The following is a 15917-nucleotide window of genomic DNA, read 5'->3' as shown; positions in this document are numbered from 1 at the left end:
CTGATTTAGTAGACAAATGGGGATTGCAGGGTGATACTCTGATTCCTAATCAGGCTATGAAAGAAGAACCTCCCGTGCTAGAATGAGAAGGATATGACTTGATAGATACCAAACCTTTGAAACGCATACCCACTGATGACAACCCTAGGTTTGGAGTCTATTGTTGGGAAGCCAAAAATGTCACGTATTTGATATGAACTACCCATGCCAAACCAGAACAATTGACACCCTTGAAGATATGTATATTTTCAAGATCAAGGAGAAGGGCTTAGAAGAACTACCAGTCCATCTCTTTAGGATTGTTATAACAACGTTGATTTGGTTATGATGACTCCTAAGGAGATTGAACATACCAAATACCAGGACATTCCATTTGAGAAGTGATTACATGAATGGTACATGAAATTGAACATAATGGAGGTCCAAATGATAGAGCCAATGATAGTATGATCAATTAAAGAGGAAGCACAACCATGGGCAGTCACCTCAATGATGGAACCAGGTGAAGAAATGTAGAAACCACCTATAACAGGGAGAGAATGGTGACACTACGACAAGGAGAGGTCCACATGAGTCACATCTACCAAACAACTGGTTTGACGGTTTAATGAGAAAAACCTCTAGTAGAAGAGAGAGAGTGGATGCTGAGCATAACCGTAGAGTCAGACCAATAGACTTCCAAAAATGGGTCAAGGGATCCGTATGACCATTTAGCGAACTTCAGACGGATTTTGAGAGTTGAACGCATAATCGACTTCTTATACACAAATTGAGGGGTTGGAATGATTCTAGAAGGCAAAGCCTTAACTTGGCTCCAAACCATATCTCTTAAATCGATAAGCGATTTACGAACTTTGGCAATGAGATTTGTTGGTGTTTTGTTAAAAGTTTAGAACCAAGCATAGCACAATGACGCAAATCTAAAGTTTCAAACAAAAACAGGGAAAATTTGTCAAAAATATTGTGAGTCGGATGAGACAATATATAGACAGATGTGCGAAGTTGAAAAAGACTTATCTCACTATTTTTGGAGGGACTATTCAACAAAGATTTGCATGCTATTTTGTATAACAAAAAACACCTAACTTAGGAAGCATGCAGTCTGGACGCGATTGACTTAAGTGATAATTGCGAGATCTCAACGAGGAAAGCATTGCTAAAGATACAGAGATTGAGCGAACTACATCCATTGTGTCAACACAAGTGGGCCCAATTGTAACAGCTCTTGCAAACGCTATAGAAAACATGCTCAAATGTGTATAATGACCAACATGCGCGCATGTAACGTCTTCCACTCTTACAACCACAACACGCAGCCAATGGTTTGAATTTCTTCCAAGGAAGTTCCACCTTTTGTGAACAGCACCAGGCGGGTCTCTTCCGCCGCCATCCTAAGAGATGTAGAAAGCAAAGGGTAAGGTTTTTAATAAGAATAAAGAAGAGGGCTTCCAAAACCTGCGGCAACAAGGAAAGGTCGAGAGATCGCGATCAGAAGATGTAGGAATGACGTAGCGAGAGCAGGGTCATCTTCTCTCTCTCTCTCAGGTTGCGCGTGGCCATGGCAAGCTCATGTTGCCCACCCCATGCTTTTCTCTCTCTTGCGTCCTGGTTTGCTGTGCACTTTCTCTCACCTTCCCACCACTCTCTACCAGCTCTGCTCCACCCCTGTGCACCTTTTCTCTGCCTTCATAGCGTTGGATCCCACGTATGATTTTCCTTGCTGTGATATTTAAACAATGTCGATTTTTGCCACTGCGAAGGAGGTTCTGAGCATGCAGGAAGGGGGTTGATCAACCTGTACACTTTACGCTCATGATTCTTAAACTTGTGGAGTTTTGGGGGCATCGCGGGAGGTGCCAAAGTGGGGTTGGGCCAGGTGAAGAGGCTCTAGGTACTCTGCATCATACGCAGCTGTGATAAATTATAAGACTAGCTGATGCGGGCAACGCAGTGATTAACATTGATTCTATATTGCTTAGGCAGCTCGCTACTCGGGAGTCGGAGAAGGCTTTTATTAAAGCGTCCTACTTGTTTGAAAGAATCTAAGCAAGACACTTATAATATGCTTGTTGAGAAGAGTGTCATATAAATCTAGAGGGTGCATATGTTGGTACCTTGGTGTGGAAAACTAGAAACCAGAGTCCAGACTTTTCCTTTTGGGTCCACTCAAAAAACCTGACATTTGATGTGGATTGATACCAAACAATATACGTGCAAACTCTCTGTGATAAATTACATGAGATGAGATTGGGCGCGGCCCCTGCAAGTTGCACGTGGAGAGCATGATCATGTGTGTACTCGCTAGCAAAAATTTTGAGAAAACAGAGAGAGAATTAGAAACCGCTTTTCTGCACACGAGAATGGGGCGATATTGGATTAGAAATGGGCCCTCCTTCCTAATCCCCTTCTTAATCAAGGTAATTTATTCTCTGCAGGCAATTAATGCGTCATTCCTTGTGTATGTGATTATTGCCCTTGCAAGCTGGCAACCCCTCCGCCAACTGGAAGTAGCTTTTGTTTCGGAGAAGGGGACCATATCTGTGCATCAAGGAAACAAGGTAAGTAGAAAGATGCTCTCTCTCTCTCTCTCTCCTCTCTCTCTCTCTCAATATGTACTGATGTTGACACAAAGAGAGGCTTGAGAAACAAAGAAAGAGAGGACAGTATAATATATGCATACATATATGTACGTGAGAAACCTATCATGCAGCTAAAAGAATGCATATGTCCACATATAATTAGAGGCTGCATTAATTCACTAATGAATTCTATTTCTAGGGAAGCATTTACAACCAATTAGCTAATGCTCATGAGCTTTCACTCATGTGCGAGGGCCTAATCTTGTAGAGCTGGGCTTGGCTGTAATTAATGTCCTAGCCTATAATTCATAGCCCTTAATGTCGACCAAAAGAAGATTTCGACATTCTCTCATGTAGGAAAATGGGCTCTTTCTCCTTGTTTGCAAGTAATGTTTAACATCACGAAGAATAATTTCCGTTGGGAGACACCACATACTTAGCTAGGTAAGCGGTGCGCCTCCCTCACAGAAGCTTGGTAAGTCACAATGTGAAAAATTATTGTAGGAGAAGACCTTGATAGTTGGAGCAGAAGTTGATCAGATGCTGCGGCGCCGGCAAATGGTGTAGGTGCAGCCAGCAAATCGTTAGCGGTTGTGGAGAGGGTTGGGTCCTGCAGGTACGTAGCGTTTCTCTTGTTCATCAGTATCCTGGTCATCATGGGGGGCCGCAGTACTGCCCACTTGAAGGTCCTGTTGCTGCTGATTTTGATGAATGTCTGCGGTGGATATTGTTGAGCTGGAGCTGTTGCTTAATTGTGGGGGAATGGCAGCATTGTTGATGAAAGTGTGGGAAGAATCCACAAGCTGGGCCGCCACTAAAGCACTCTTTGGAGAAGTGGGTGGATTGGGGTAACTGGGTTTGTTTTGATAGAGTTGCAGCTTGATGAGCTCAACTTGGTGAGCATGTAATTGTGCAGCGAGAAGCAGACGGCGCGGGCAAAACGCGACCTGCAATTCCGCAGCGGCGAGGGAATTAAGAGCGGCTGCACGGGCCGCCGCATCAATGGCGCTAGTAGTAGTGTGGCAGAAGCTCATGAAGAGCTGCAGAAGCAGCAAAGAGAGGAGCATGCCCAAGCCGTTAGCGACAATCACTGCTTTAAGGAGTGGCGACATAGGACCAGCTGCAGCCAGCTGCTACGTCGTCTTAATATGCTGCAATCGTTTACGCTGCTGCTCTTGTCGTGACAAACCATTTAAGACGATGGACGTCCTACTAGCAGTTGCAGCTGCAGCTGAAGCCCCGCTGTGAGAGAGAGAGAGAGAGAGAGAGAGAGAGAGAGAGAGAAAAGGAGAATGACCTATCCGCCTTGCTCATGCATGTAGGTAACTGGGAGAGAGAGGGCGGCCGGATTCAAATTTGAGGAGTCTGGTAGAGAGAGAAAGAGTGAATCTGCGTTTGAGCTGCCCCAGATCTAGCCAGCTGTGTGTGTGTCTGTGTGTGTGTGAGAGAGAGAGAGAGAGAGAGAGAGAGAGAGAGAGAGAAGGTCGTTGCAGGAAGGAGAATGAAGTATCCGCCTTGCTCATGCATGTAGGTGGAAAAGAGGGGGCATTGCTCTCGCCTTTGACGTTTGAAGTTTGACTGCGCGCGAATGTGTGTGTGTGTTTCTCAGAGAAGAGAGAGAGAGAGATCACGTATTTGTCCTGTGATCTATCTCCGATTCTCCTGTGTATTGTGTGTGTGTGTGTGAGAGAGAGAGAGAGAGATATCACGTATTGGTCTTATAATCTATCTCGTGTGTGTGCGCGCGTGTGTGTGAGGAGGGGGGGAGGGGGGAGAGAGCGAAGGTGCACTGTGCAGTCACTGCAGTGTGGCGTTCAAGAGATAGAGAGAGAGTCATTGAGAGAGCCTTAGTGTAACCTGGGGTGTGGCTGCATGTGATGAGAGAGAGAGAGAGAGAGAGAGAGGTGGCTGTGTGCATGCATGCAATTGCAGGAGCTGGGAGGGGACGTGGGCAATACAAGAGGGTGGTGCAATGTGCATGCGCTGATGAGAGAGAGAGAGAGAGAGAGAGGGTGCAGAATTTTACCAAGGAGAAGGCCCTTTGTCGGGACCAGCTACTCGAGTGCTTTTGGACAGAAAAGCACTTTCTTTCCTTTATTTGCAAGGAAGGGCCTTGGGATGGAAGGCTCGTAGGGCAGCAAGCGAAGGGGGCCATGCCCATATTTACTTTCCACCGCCAGTAAACCATAAAGAGCTCACTGTTGGGATGCACTTCCCCATATAGCCTCTACCGCTGGATTCTCCACGTACAAGGTTGTTCTCACGCTCTGTCTTGTTCCTTCCTTCCAAGACCCTCACTCACACATCCCCAAGTTACAAGTTACACCCCCCCTCCTTTTGAGTGAAAGCCAATCCAGTGTAGTAAACACACAGGATTTTGCCATAGTATACCCACATTCTTGCCCAAGTAATACCCATATGCTTGCCATAGTAAATACATAGAATCGCTTCAAATCAACCCCCCCCACCCCTCACTCCTCTCCACCCACTTCAATCTTCTTCTATTGATGCAAGTTTTACCCAAGCTTCATTGCTCAACCCATAGTTGATTTTTGACGAGCATCCTTCATATTTTCACCAATTTGTACACCACACCATTTGCAAGGTGGCTTCAAAGGACCAAAAACAAAAACACACAAAAAGTGTGTGATTGTTGGGAAATCCGAGGGAATTTCAAGTTTTACTACTACCTTACTTTTTAACAATGAGAGGTGCCTCTCTCTCTCTCTCTCTCTCTCTCTCTCTCTCTCTCTCTCCGTATAAGCTCTTGCTCCATCTGCTTTCCCATCTCTATGCTTTCCCAACAAAAACAAACCTTTTATAATATGTAGGTGTGGTTTTAATGTAAGAGAGAAGAAAAAGGGGTGGAAAAGAGGTAAAAGAAAATTCAAAACAAGCATACATTCTTTAGATGTACAATACTTACTAGTAGAAATTACTTATTTTTATGAAAAAATCATAACTATTTATACCCACTACTCTAAGCTTGGTCACAACATACTTAAGGTTAAAGAATTTTCTTAATCGCATATTAAAGAACTCCTTGAACTTTTCCCTCCTTCCAATGAAACATCACCACACTTATAGAAGTAGTGTGTTGATATCAACAATTGGTGGAAGTGGGTGTTTTGAATGCCAAAACATACAAGAGTTTCCTTCTCTTCTTTCATAGTCACCCTTCAGTTCTTTTCAAGCTTAGGATCAAGCTATGCAATCTTTTACAAGGTGATTTCTTGGCTAGTATGCAAAAAACAGATACATTTGAATAAAAATGTGGATGTATAGTTGGATTCCATGGCAAATGTTAGCTTTCCTCCCTCTCTCTCTCTCTCTCTCTCTCTCTCTCTCTCATAATCCATTTCTCTCTCTCTATCTATCTATCTCCTTCTTTCTCTTATAATCCATTTCCTAACAAATCTACCACGCACATTCATTTGCAAACAAAGATTACATATTACAACAGCGTGCAAGAAGATTGCATCTACGTCACTAAGCAACCTACGTCAAATGAATGAGGTATCTCTCTCTCTCTCTCTCTCTCTCTCTCTCTCTCTCTCTCTCTCCTTCTTCATTTATGCATGTAAATGTGTGTGTGTGCGCGCGCCAGAGTAGAATCCATTAGGAAAAGGGGGGGGAGGGGGGTGAAGGTGCCGCGGGAAGAGTGTGCAAGTGCAAGTGCGAGAGCAGAGAGAAAGAGACGCCTGCTTTAGGTAGAGCGCACAACAATGTTATCCTGTTGCAACTCCTTATTCTTTTGTATTAAAGAATAAGTGTATATAGATTAAGTTAGTAGATGGGTTAGTAGTAAGTGGGATGTCCGGCCAGTTGGCCTGAATCCCAACAAACTCCCACTTGAAGGCCAACGCAACCCAAGTAACCTGGTATGTACAACCGTGAAGCAATAATATAGTGGCTTCAACCTATACCCATCAACTCACTGCAATGTGTAAACCGCTCCAAGGCTAAGCCTTTCATCAAAGTATCTCTCCACCCACTTGAATCTTCTTCTATTGATGCAAGTTTTACCCAAGCTTCATTGCTCAACCCACAGTTGATTTTTGACGAGCATCCTCCATATTTTCACCAATTTGTACACCACACCATTTGCAAGGTGGCTTCAAAGGACCAAAAACAAAAACACGCAAAAAGTATGTGATTGTTGGGAAATTCGAGGGAATTTCAAGTTTTACTACTACCTTACTTTTTAACAATGAGGTACCTCTCTCTCTCTCTCTCTCTCTCTCTTCCTCTCTCTCTCTCTCTCTCTCTCTCTCTCTCTCTCTCTCTCTCACACACACACACACACACACTCACACACAATTAACAATATGTTTCTCTTTTGAATACAATTCTTTAATGTGGGTCCACAATAGCAACAAGTGAATCTTACAATGGTAACAACTCTAAAATATGGTTTCTCGATCATAATAACCGTTTTCGTAAGCTAACATTTGCCATGAAATCCAACTATAAATCCATATTTTTATTCAAATGCATCTATTTTTTGCATACTAGCCAATAAATCACCTTGTAAAAGATTGCATAGCTTGATCCTAAGCTTGAAAAGAACTGAAGGTGACTATGAAAGAAGAGAAGGAAACTCTTGTATGTTTTGGCATTCAAAACACCCACTTCCACCAATTGTTGATATCAACACACTACTTCTATAAGTGTGATGATGTTTCATTGGGAGGAGGAAAAGTTCAAGGAGCTCTTTAATCTACGATTAAGAAATTCTTCAACCTGAAGTATGTTGTGACCAAGCTTAGAGTAGTGGGTATAAATAGTTATGATATTTTCCATAAAAATAAGTAGTTTCTACTAGTAAGTATTGCACATCTAAAGAATGTATGCTTAATTTTGAATTTTCTTTTACCTCTTTTCCCATCTCTCTTCCTCTTCTCTCTTATAATAAAACCACACCTACATATATGAAAGGTTTGTTTTTGTTGGGAAAGCACAGAGATGGAAAGCAGATGGAGCAAGAGCTTATACGAAGAGGAAGAGAGAGAGAGAGAGACATGTACTATAAAAAAAGATCTCTTTTAAAAATAACTTTACAATGCTTTTATAGAGCTCATATCTCGTACTTGCATGTGCATGCAAAAGGTTGTGTTTCAAGATTGCACATTGGATCAGAAAGTTTCTGCTTATACATGTGATGTGCTATGAAAGGGTCTTTGCTCTCTTGATGCCAGTGTCTATCCCTTTTACAATTTTATTGTGCAAAAGGAGCTAATCTAAAAACTGTAAATATTATAACTAATAAGGTTTGCATCGTTTGTCTCTCTTCCAATTGTAGAAGTGTCTTGCTCATCATCATCACTAGATACCTTATTATAAATAATAAGGTTTGCATCGTTTGTCTTTCTTCCAATTTGTAGAAGTGTCTTGCTCATCATCATCACTAGATACCCAGTTGGCTTTGTGATTGTTTTTGTAGAAACAATCTTTCTTAACATGATTAGTATGACCACAAATTGGACACTTGATCACATATTTAGCGCATTGTTGTCTTTGACATTATTTCTTGTAAAATTGGTAATCTACTACTTACACTAGAAGAGGAGTAGTCTATAATCGCTAGTATTGCCGCGGATAAACAAAGGAAAATGAAAAGACAAAATATTGTGTACGCGGCAATAACCGCGGCTCATATCGCGGTAGTGGTTTGAAAGCAATAATCGCGATAATAATTGCGATAAAATACCCGCAACTATTACCGCGACAATTGCTACTTGTATTACCATGCTAATTATTGCTACACGCCTATTCAAAAATAAAGATGCTCATTTGGACCACCCAATTTCATTTGCACCACCCAAAATTGGGTGGTCCAAATGAGCACCTTTATTTTTTAACAGCATAAAACAATGAAACATCAATTGTGTTTTGAAAGAATATGCAAAAAAACAAAGAATTGAAATGGAATATACTTTACCTTGACAATTTAATGTGCAGAGGATCAACTATTTAAAAAAGTTACAAATAGAATGAAAATAGTTGTATATATATTGTGCCACATTCGGACTTTACAAAAGTTTGGTTAAATATTTTTCTATCTAATCCTCCTTGTTCTCGTCATCGTCCAGAGGCACGTACATTTGATCACCTTAACTCTACATAAACCCAAACCAAATTAAACAATTATCAACATCTCAAAATAATGGATACAAAATTATTTGTTTAAACTTACCGCTTGTAGTGATCCAACCACTGCGTCGAATTGCTCATTGAAATTGGAGTTGATCTCTTCAGACAGCTAATTCTGGTGTTAGAATTTAAAGCTATTGGGTATGCCGTTAGTTCAGATAGTAAGATTGGAACAGAGCATTGACTGACTGAAATAGATAACTGAACTGGAATATGATACTGAACGAGAGACATAGTTAGAAAACTGGGAAGAGTATTTGCCAATTCAGATTAATAGCTCAAGATCAACCAATACAGTATATAATGGTTCAAGCTTAGATCATTACAGAATTGATGATTACAAGTGAAGCTAGAGGCGAAGAGCTCAAAAGTGCTAAGAAAGCTAAAGCCAAAACAGTTCGAAAGCCGATTACAATGTAGCGGGTCCTATTTATAGCTCTCCTGAGTTTATACTACAATATCTGCCTGTGATAATTACTACCAGTCCAATTGCCTCCCGCTGGCCGATCTTCTAAGGGACAGTTTTCGCCTGCCAGGACTATCTTCGCCTTCTATATCCTTCCCTACTTTCTTGAATTTTGGTATGATTCCAAAAAATTTGAAAAAAAATCCACCGCGTGATTCTGATTTGGTGCTGCTGAGTTGGCCGATGTTCCTCACGATAGTACTCTTTCGATATGGATTTATACCATACTTCATGCTTGTTGAGTGCTTGACACCCCTATAATTGTAATTCCAAGGGTGTCGAGCCAAGGAGATCCGAGTGCCTTACTGGAAAAAAATCCACCGTCTGATTCTGAGATGGAACTACCCAGTATTCTTCCACTGAACCCGCTTCCTTTTGCCCTTCTTTGGTGTTGGTGCCTCAGAAGTCCCAGTGCCAGTATTTTCCTTACGGATAATTCTATAAATGGCCTCCTTCTCAAGCTGATCCCACCTTTCAGTAGACATCTCAAATTCATAAGGGGTGAGAGGGTTGTAAGTTTTGATGTCGGGATCAGCTTTCCCTTTGTCAGACGAGTTCTAGCCAATTTGTGAGAGTGCGAGGCAATGTGGATCCATCCCTGTGCAAGAGGCTGACTCATCTTGATTCTAGCTTCGAAGAGAATCTCAGCCATTTCTCTGTATTGTGGTCCCAGTCCTGGTTTAGCCGTGATATCCTTTTTAGGGATTTTGGAAGACTCCACAGTGCAGCAAACTGATTTATGATCTTCGTCAAACCTCGGAGCTGGATCTTCCACTGTCACTATAGAGTTTGACCCTCTGCATTTGGCCTGCAACTCCATGACATCATCCAATTTGAAGGCATCATTGATGAGTGTTTGCCAAGTTTTCCACTCCAAAGTGGCCCGCTCATACCAATCCTGAAGGTCATAAGTGATACCAAAGTAAGTGAGCCAGTCCATTGGTTCAGAATGCTGGGGATACAAGGGCGGAAAGAATCTGGGCAGTTTAGTTTCTTTAGTAGGTAATGCATACAGGAGAACTGGAGAATCAGACACAAACTCCAGAAAAATTAAAATGGTTTGGTTCTCCTGCTACATCATCTTTCTGGTAACCCCGACTAGCTGCAAAAGTTTTCGGAGAGCAGTTGCATGTTCTCCTATAGTCATTTGAGTCCGAGGTCCCTTGCTGCTAGAAGCCTGTTCTTCAATGAGTGGCTTGTACTCGCTGGTCTAGAACTCCTCCAGCAATTTGTATCTGAAGTAAAACTTCTTTCAGCTGAGTTCTGACTTCTTTCATACATTTGTATGTCGACTTGTTTCCAAAGAGCAAGTCTAACTCCAGGGTTAGGGAATGTCGGTCTGCAGTGGATTGTCGTTGCCAATGTGGATTGGCTATCCTATCATTAGGAGTTAGTGCCCACTCAGGTATCATATCCATCAGTTGGATTCTGTTGGGATGCTCAGGCAATTGGCACACTTCTTGATCGTGAAAGGCAGCCGATTTCCAATGATATACCATTTCTCTGGCTCCAACATACAGCATTTGAAAGCATGCCAGATCAAAGATCAGAGTATCATCCTCTAAATACATCCTAGTAGCAGGATCATATTGATGTCTTAATCTCTTAATCACTGTGATGAGCTGTAATGAATGTTGCTCATCACCCTTTAGGGACTCAGTCATAGCTTTGGCTTTTCCTTTGCTGTCAACAAGGTGTTGTGACTGGTGTACTGGATAATCTTCAGTTTGGCCCTTCTCTCCACTGTCTGGCTGTTGATCCTCAGACCGTTGGTCCCCCGACTCTACTGGTCTAGCTTGTCTTTGTACTGGTCTGGCTGGTCTCTGTTGGGTTGACTGTCCCCTATAGCAGCAAATCCACCAGCTCCAGATCCTGAAGGTGGAGAAGGAGAAAAGTCATTTTCTTCACCATATGGCTTATCGTCCTGGTTGTCCTCTTCTTCTTCATCCTTCTCTTCTTCCCTCTCAAAATCCTCTCATCGGGATTATTCTATTTTTCAATGTAATCCAAGATGGCTTGATTTGTCAATGTTGTATTGTATTCTGAGAGCTTATCCTACAGATCACTTTGAACAGTGTCCATCAGGGCTTTTAGATTGTCCATATTCAGAGTGACATTGGCCTCTGGATTCAGAATATCAGCAACATTATTATAGACATATCTCTCTGTCATAGAAGCCTTGATCGCAGTGTGAGCTGTCATCTGTTCTTTGTGATATGTCCGCTTCATTCATAGCAGAGTGTGAAAGCGATCAGCATCTCTCAAAGTTGCTGCCTTGTCTTCTTTTAACTGCCGATTTTCTATTTCTATTTTTAGCAGCTTTGTTTGCAGATCATTGATTGTCCTCACTGACTGATTCTCAGCAATAGTATGCCTGAGTCTTTGTGCAGCCACATCCTTCTAGAGTTTTTGCACCTGCTGCTGGCTGCTCTCCAAGTCTTCTTTGAGCTTAACCACCTGCTCACTAGGAGCCGATGCATCCATCATCTGGCCTAAGGCGTTAACAATGGTGCTCCATGATTATTGGATAAGCATTGAGCAGTCATCAGTGGCATTTGCCTGGTCAGATTGAATTGGCTCATAAACCATTACGGGAGACATGTATGGTAAATGTGCTAAATCAGTAGTTTGAAATATCAGTCTACCTTTAAGGGGATTATGCTGCAATTGCTGCAGTTTATCTTTCTTGGCTATGGACAAGCCTAATTCACTGAAAGGAATTCTGTTTGATGGGTTGTCAAGTACTGGACCCGTTCCCTTATCTTTAACTACGGGTTGTTCAGTGCTTGTCTTTTCTTTGGAGCCCTTTCTACTCTGATGTCCGCTGGAATTTGTTCCTCTTGCTGGCCCTTCCCAACACTGGTCTATGCTAGAGTTTGTTCTTCACTTGTGGCTGAAGTCTGGCCTGCTGAAGCTTTCCCAGTAGGCAAAGACTTTACCTGATTCTCAAGCTGCTTAAGAAAAGCAATGCTTTTGGTCAGCATCATCCTTGGTTTCTTGGAACCATTGGCTTCCCCCTAGGTGCCCTTTCTCTTTTGTCCGGTTAAGGCCAACTGATTGCCTGGATCTTCTTCATCTGAAGACAGCTCGACATTGGCAGTCTCTGGGATTGGTTTCTGACTCCAAGCCATCCGTACCTGGTCATATTGGCCTCTGGCGCAAGTGCCCAGTATAAAAATTGCCAGACATACCAAGCTTTGATACACTCTGGGATTTCAGCTTGGCAGTCTGCTGGAACACAGGGTTGTTTTTCAGACTAACAGCCTCAGCCACAAACCTGTAAACTGAGGGGACGTCCAGTCCTGCTACTGGAACCCCTTGTGCATTGGCTTTGCGTTTCTTATTAGTTGCTTCATCTTCTTTCAGTGCCGTGCTTATCTGTTCCACAGAGACTGTGGTCGGCTTTAGTTCATTAGGCATCTTGAAGGCATATGCAATGTTGTCAGGAGTTGTTGTGACTCTGACACCATTGATAACGACACTACCATCCTCGGCATTAAAGGAGTCAAGAACCTACTTGATTATGGCCGAGTCAAAATCTATTCTTGTGGCATGTACTACCAAATGCAAGTCCCAAAGCCTTAGCAGCACTTCGGCCTGCTTAGTGAATACATACCTTTGTATCTTACTATGCGGAATAATTGCTAAGGAAGCTTTAAGAGAAGTGATGATTGCCAAAGTTTCATCTATGGTTTCTTGCATCCTCTCCGACATTTTCTTTCTACCCATACACTGTGAGGACGGTAAGTTTGTAGAGGAAGAAGACTTACTTGGATAATCAAAGACGTAACCATGTGTGTCGAGTAAAGATAGGTAGTGATCAACAGAGTCTGCTGACGATGAAGTTTGTCGTTGCAGTGAAGACTCCGTGGAGCTTGCGGCGATGGCGAATGTGTAATAGCAAGGAGACGTCGTGGAGGAGATTTACGACAAAGAATACCCACCCTCCTTACTGTTATATGCGCTCTCGCCATAAAAGCTCCACTACTTACCATTCCTAGAGTTTTGTGCACCGGCGTCGGTGACATGGCATACATGCATTGGCTTATAATTCCCATGTTCCTTCTAATGATTATCACTGGTCCTTTTCCCCATAAAAACTGGTACTGACTCTAACCCTTTACTGACTCTGACACTGGCATTGTTTTGTCATGCTGAGACTTTTCTATCACCTTGATTGGCTCTAGTACTGGTTGTATATGGAAGAGGTTCAGAATGGCTAGTTCTGAGAATTCCTATCCATCAGTAACCAAAATGCCAGTATCTTCTTCTCTGGAAGTCTCTTTCTCATTAGAATAATATAGCTTGATCTTGGCCCCATTATAAACACCTGGCAACAGTAACCCAGATAAACCTTTCAGCCGTCCTGTGCCATTGGAAAACACCCAGTCCACTTCATACGGACCATCCCAAGCTATCTTTAAGTTTGGCTTCTTCGGGACCAGTTTGGATTGATAGAGCAAAAGCAAGTCGCCCTTCTGGAATTCCCAAACTTTGATTCTCCTATCATGCCAGTGTTTCTTTCTTTGCTGAACAATCCCCTGTTCCTCCAGTCTTTGTTTAAGATTGTGATTAAAATCCAATCCATGTTTCACCGCCATCCTAAGACTGGGAATTATGGATTCCATAAGCAATACAGCTTCAGTACCATATACCATTCTGAACGGTGTCAGTCCAGTGGTAACTTTGTAAGCTGTCTTGTAAGTCCATAGAGCAATTTGGAGCTTAATATCCCATTGGCGTGGCTCCTTTTGCACAATCTTGGTGAGAATGTTTTTGATGGTTTTGCTACTGCTTTCAACTTTCCCATTACACCTGGGATAATATGTCGTTGACTTCCTGTGTTTTACTGAAAGCATTTCCATCAAAATATCCATAGTATCATTAATAAAGTGTGTTCCTTGATCAGATACAATCTCCACAGGGCATCCATAACGACAGATAATATTTTCAAATAAAAAGACAGCAGTGGACTTCGTAGTGTTATCTAGAAGAGCCTTGGCCTCGACCCATTTAGTGCATTAAAAAATGGCCATCAATATATACCGGTTCTTTCGAGGAGTAATCTTCTTGAATGGACCCATGAAGTCCAGACCCCATTTCATAAATACTCCGAGTGGCTGAACTGGAGTAAGTGGAGTCATATCTGTTGCTGTTGGTCTATCCATCCTTTGACATATATCACATGTTTTACAAAAACGTTAAACATCATATATCAGAGTTTGCCACCACAATCCAGCCTGCAAAATTTTCTTGTAAGTAATATCAATGGAGAAATGTCCTCTAGAATCCCCTTCGTGTGCTTTGGAAATAACCTGCATCGTGCCTTCCATCGGCACACACCTTTGAAGAACCCCATCTACGCCCTGTCTATAGAGCAACCCTCTGATCATGGTGAACTTCAGACTCTTAATAATCAGAGCCTTATTCTAATTTTAAGTCCAGTTTTTTTGGGAATCCTCCTTTGGAAAGGAACTGATATACATCCAACCATTCTGGATCTGTGTTTTCCTCAGCTGTTACCTGAAACAATTCTGCGTCCCCACTGGCTCATCTCTCAAGGATACTTCTGAATAACCATCAGTGCTTCTGGACAGGAAATCAGCTCCACAATGGGATTTACCAGGCTTATGGAATATACAAAATTCAAATTCCATGAGGAACATCATCCATCTAATCAATCGGCCTTGAATAATAACTTTGTTGATCAAGAATAATAATGCCTGATGATCCACATAAAATGAAATAGCTTTCCCAGCAAATAATGTAGAAACTTAGTGGCACTAAAAACCATTCCTAAAGCTTCTCTCTCCGTAGTAGTGTATCCTTGTTCAGCCTGACTGAATCTCCAGCTATCAAAATATACTAGATAGTAAGTCCTCCCTTTTGGTTGAGCTAGGATTGCTCCCATTGCCAGTCCCGATGCATCGACATGCACATGGAAAATAACTTCCCAATTCGGTTGTCGGAGTATTGGCTTACTGATGATGGCATTCTTCAAACTCTAAAACCTCTCCTCACACTCAGCAGTCCAAAAGAACTTGTTGGTTTTCTTTGTGAGCTCATACAAGGTATTGCCTTAGAAGCAAACATATGAATGAATCTTCTATAAAAATTATATATCTCAAGAATGAACTTAACTCTGATGTTGTGCAAGGTGCCTTGGCCTGCTGGACACTCTGGATCTTATCATTGGTCATCTCTATGCCATTCCTGGACATTATATATCCCAATAGTTGTCCCTTCCAAACCAGAAAAACAGATTTAAATGGGTTCAAACAGATCCTCTTTTCCTTACATATTTGAAAGACCATTTCCAAAAATAATAAATGCTTCTTTTTTGTTGAAAATACAGTGAAATCATCCATATATATATGGCAAGAAATTGGTGCAAGAATTCATTGAATATTTCCATCATACACCGTTGGAACATTACTGGAGCATTGTAAAGACCAAATGGCATGACCAGATACATGAATGGACCCCCTTCAATAATAAAAGTGGTTTTACTCCGATCTTTAGGAGCAATCTTTAGCTGATTATAAACACGATAGCCATCCATGAACCTATACATCTCATGGCCTACAATCTCATCAAGAAACATGTCTTTAAAAGGTAATGGAAAAGGATCCTTGATTGTTTGAGCATTCAGCTTTTGATAATCCACACAAACCTTGAGCTTCCATTTTTCTTGGGCACAACCACAATTCGAAACAACC

General features: G+C 42.0%; 2 protein-coding genes across 2 annotated transcripts; both read right to left on the bottom strand.

Annotated features, from left to right (window-relative positions):
• Positions 1-2347: 2347 nt before the first annotated feature.
• Positions 2348-4172, bottom strand: LOC147437859 (uncharacterized). Its single transcript, XM_086487296.1, has 3 exons — positions 3260-4172; positions 3092-3189; positions 2348-2538 (listed from the first exon to the last, which is right to left on the bottom strand). Exons 1-3 carry the CDS (start codon positions 3689-3691, stop codon positions 2448-2450), a joined length of 621 nt encoding a protein of 206 aa, XP_086343422.1. The 5' UTR covers positions 3692-4172; the 3' UTR covers positions 2348-2447.
• A 9261-nt stretch (positions 4173-13433) lies between these two features.
• Positions 13434-14075, bottom strand: LOC147437858 (uncharacterized). Its single transcript, XM_086486627.1, has one exon. The coding sequence runs from the start codon at positions 14073-14075 to the stop codon at positions 13434-13436; it is 642 nt and encodes a 213-aa protein (XP_086342753.1).
• Positions 14076-15917: the final 1842 nt, after the last annotated feature.

Source organism: Adiantum capillus-veneris, chromosome 17 (assembly GCF_014529385.1).
Source record: "Adiantum capillus-veneris isolate H3 chromosome 17, ASM1452938v2, whole genome shotgun sequence".
Taxonomy (NCBI): domain Eukaryota; kingdom Viridiplantae; phylum Streptophyta; class Polypodiopsida; order Polypodiales; family Pteridaceae; genus Adiantum; species Adiantum capillus-veneris.
This window is presented reverse-complemented; position numbering and strand designations above follow the sequence as displayed.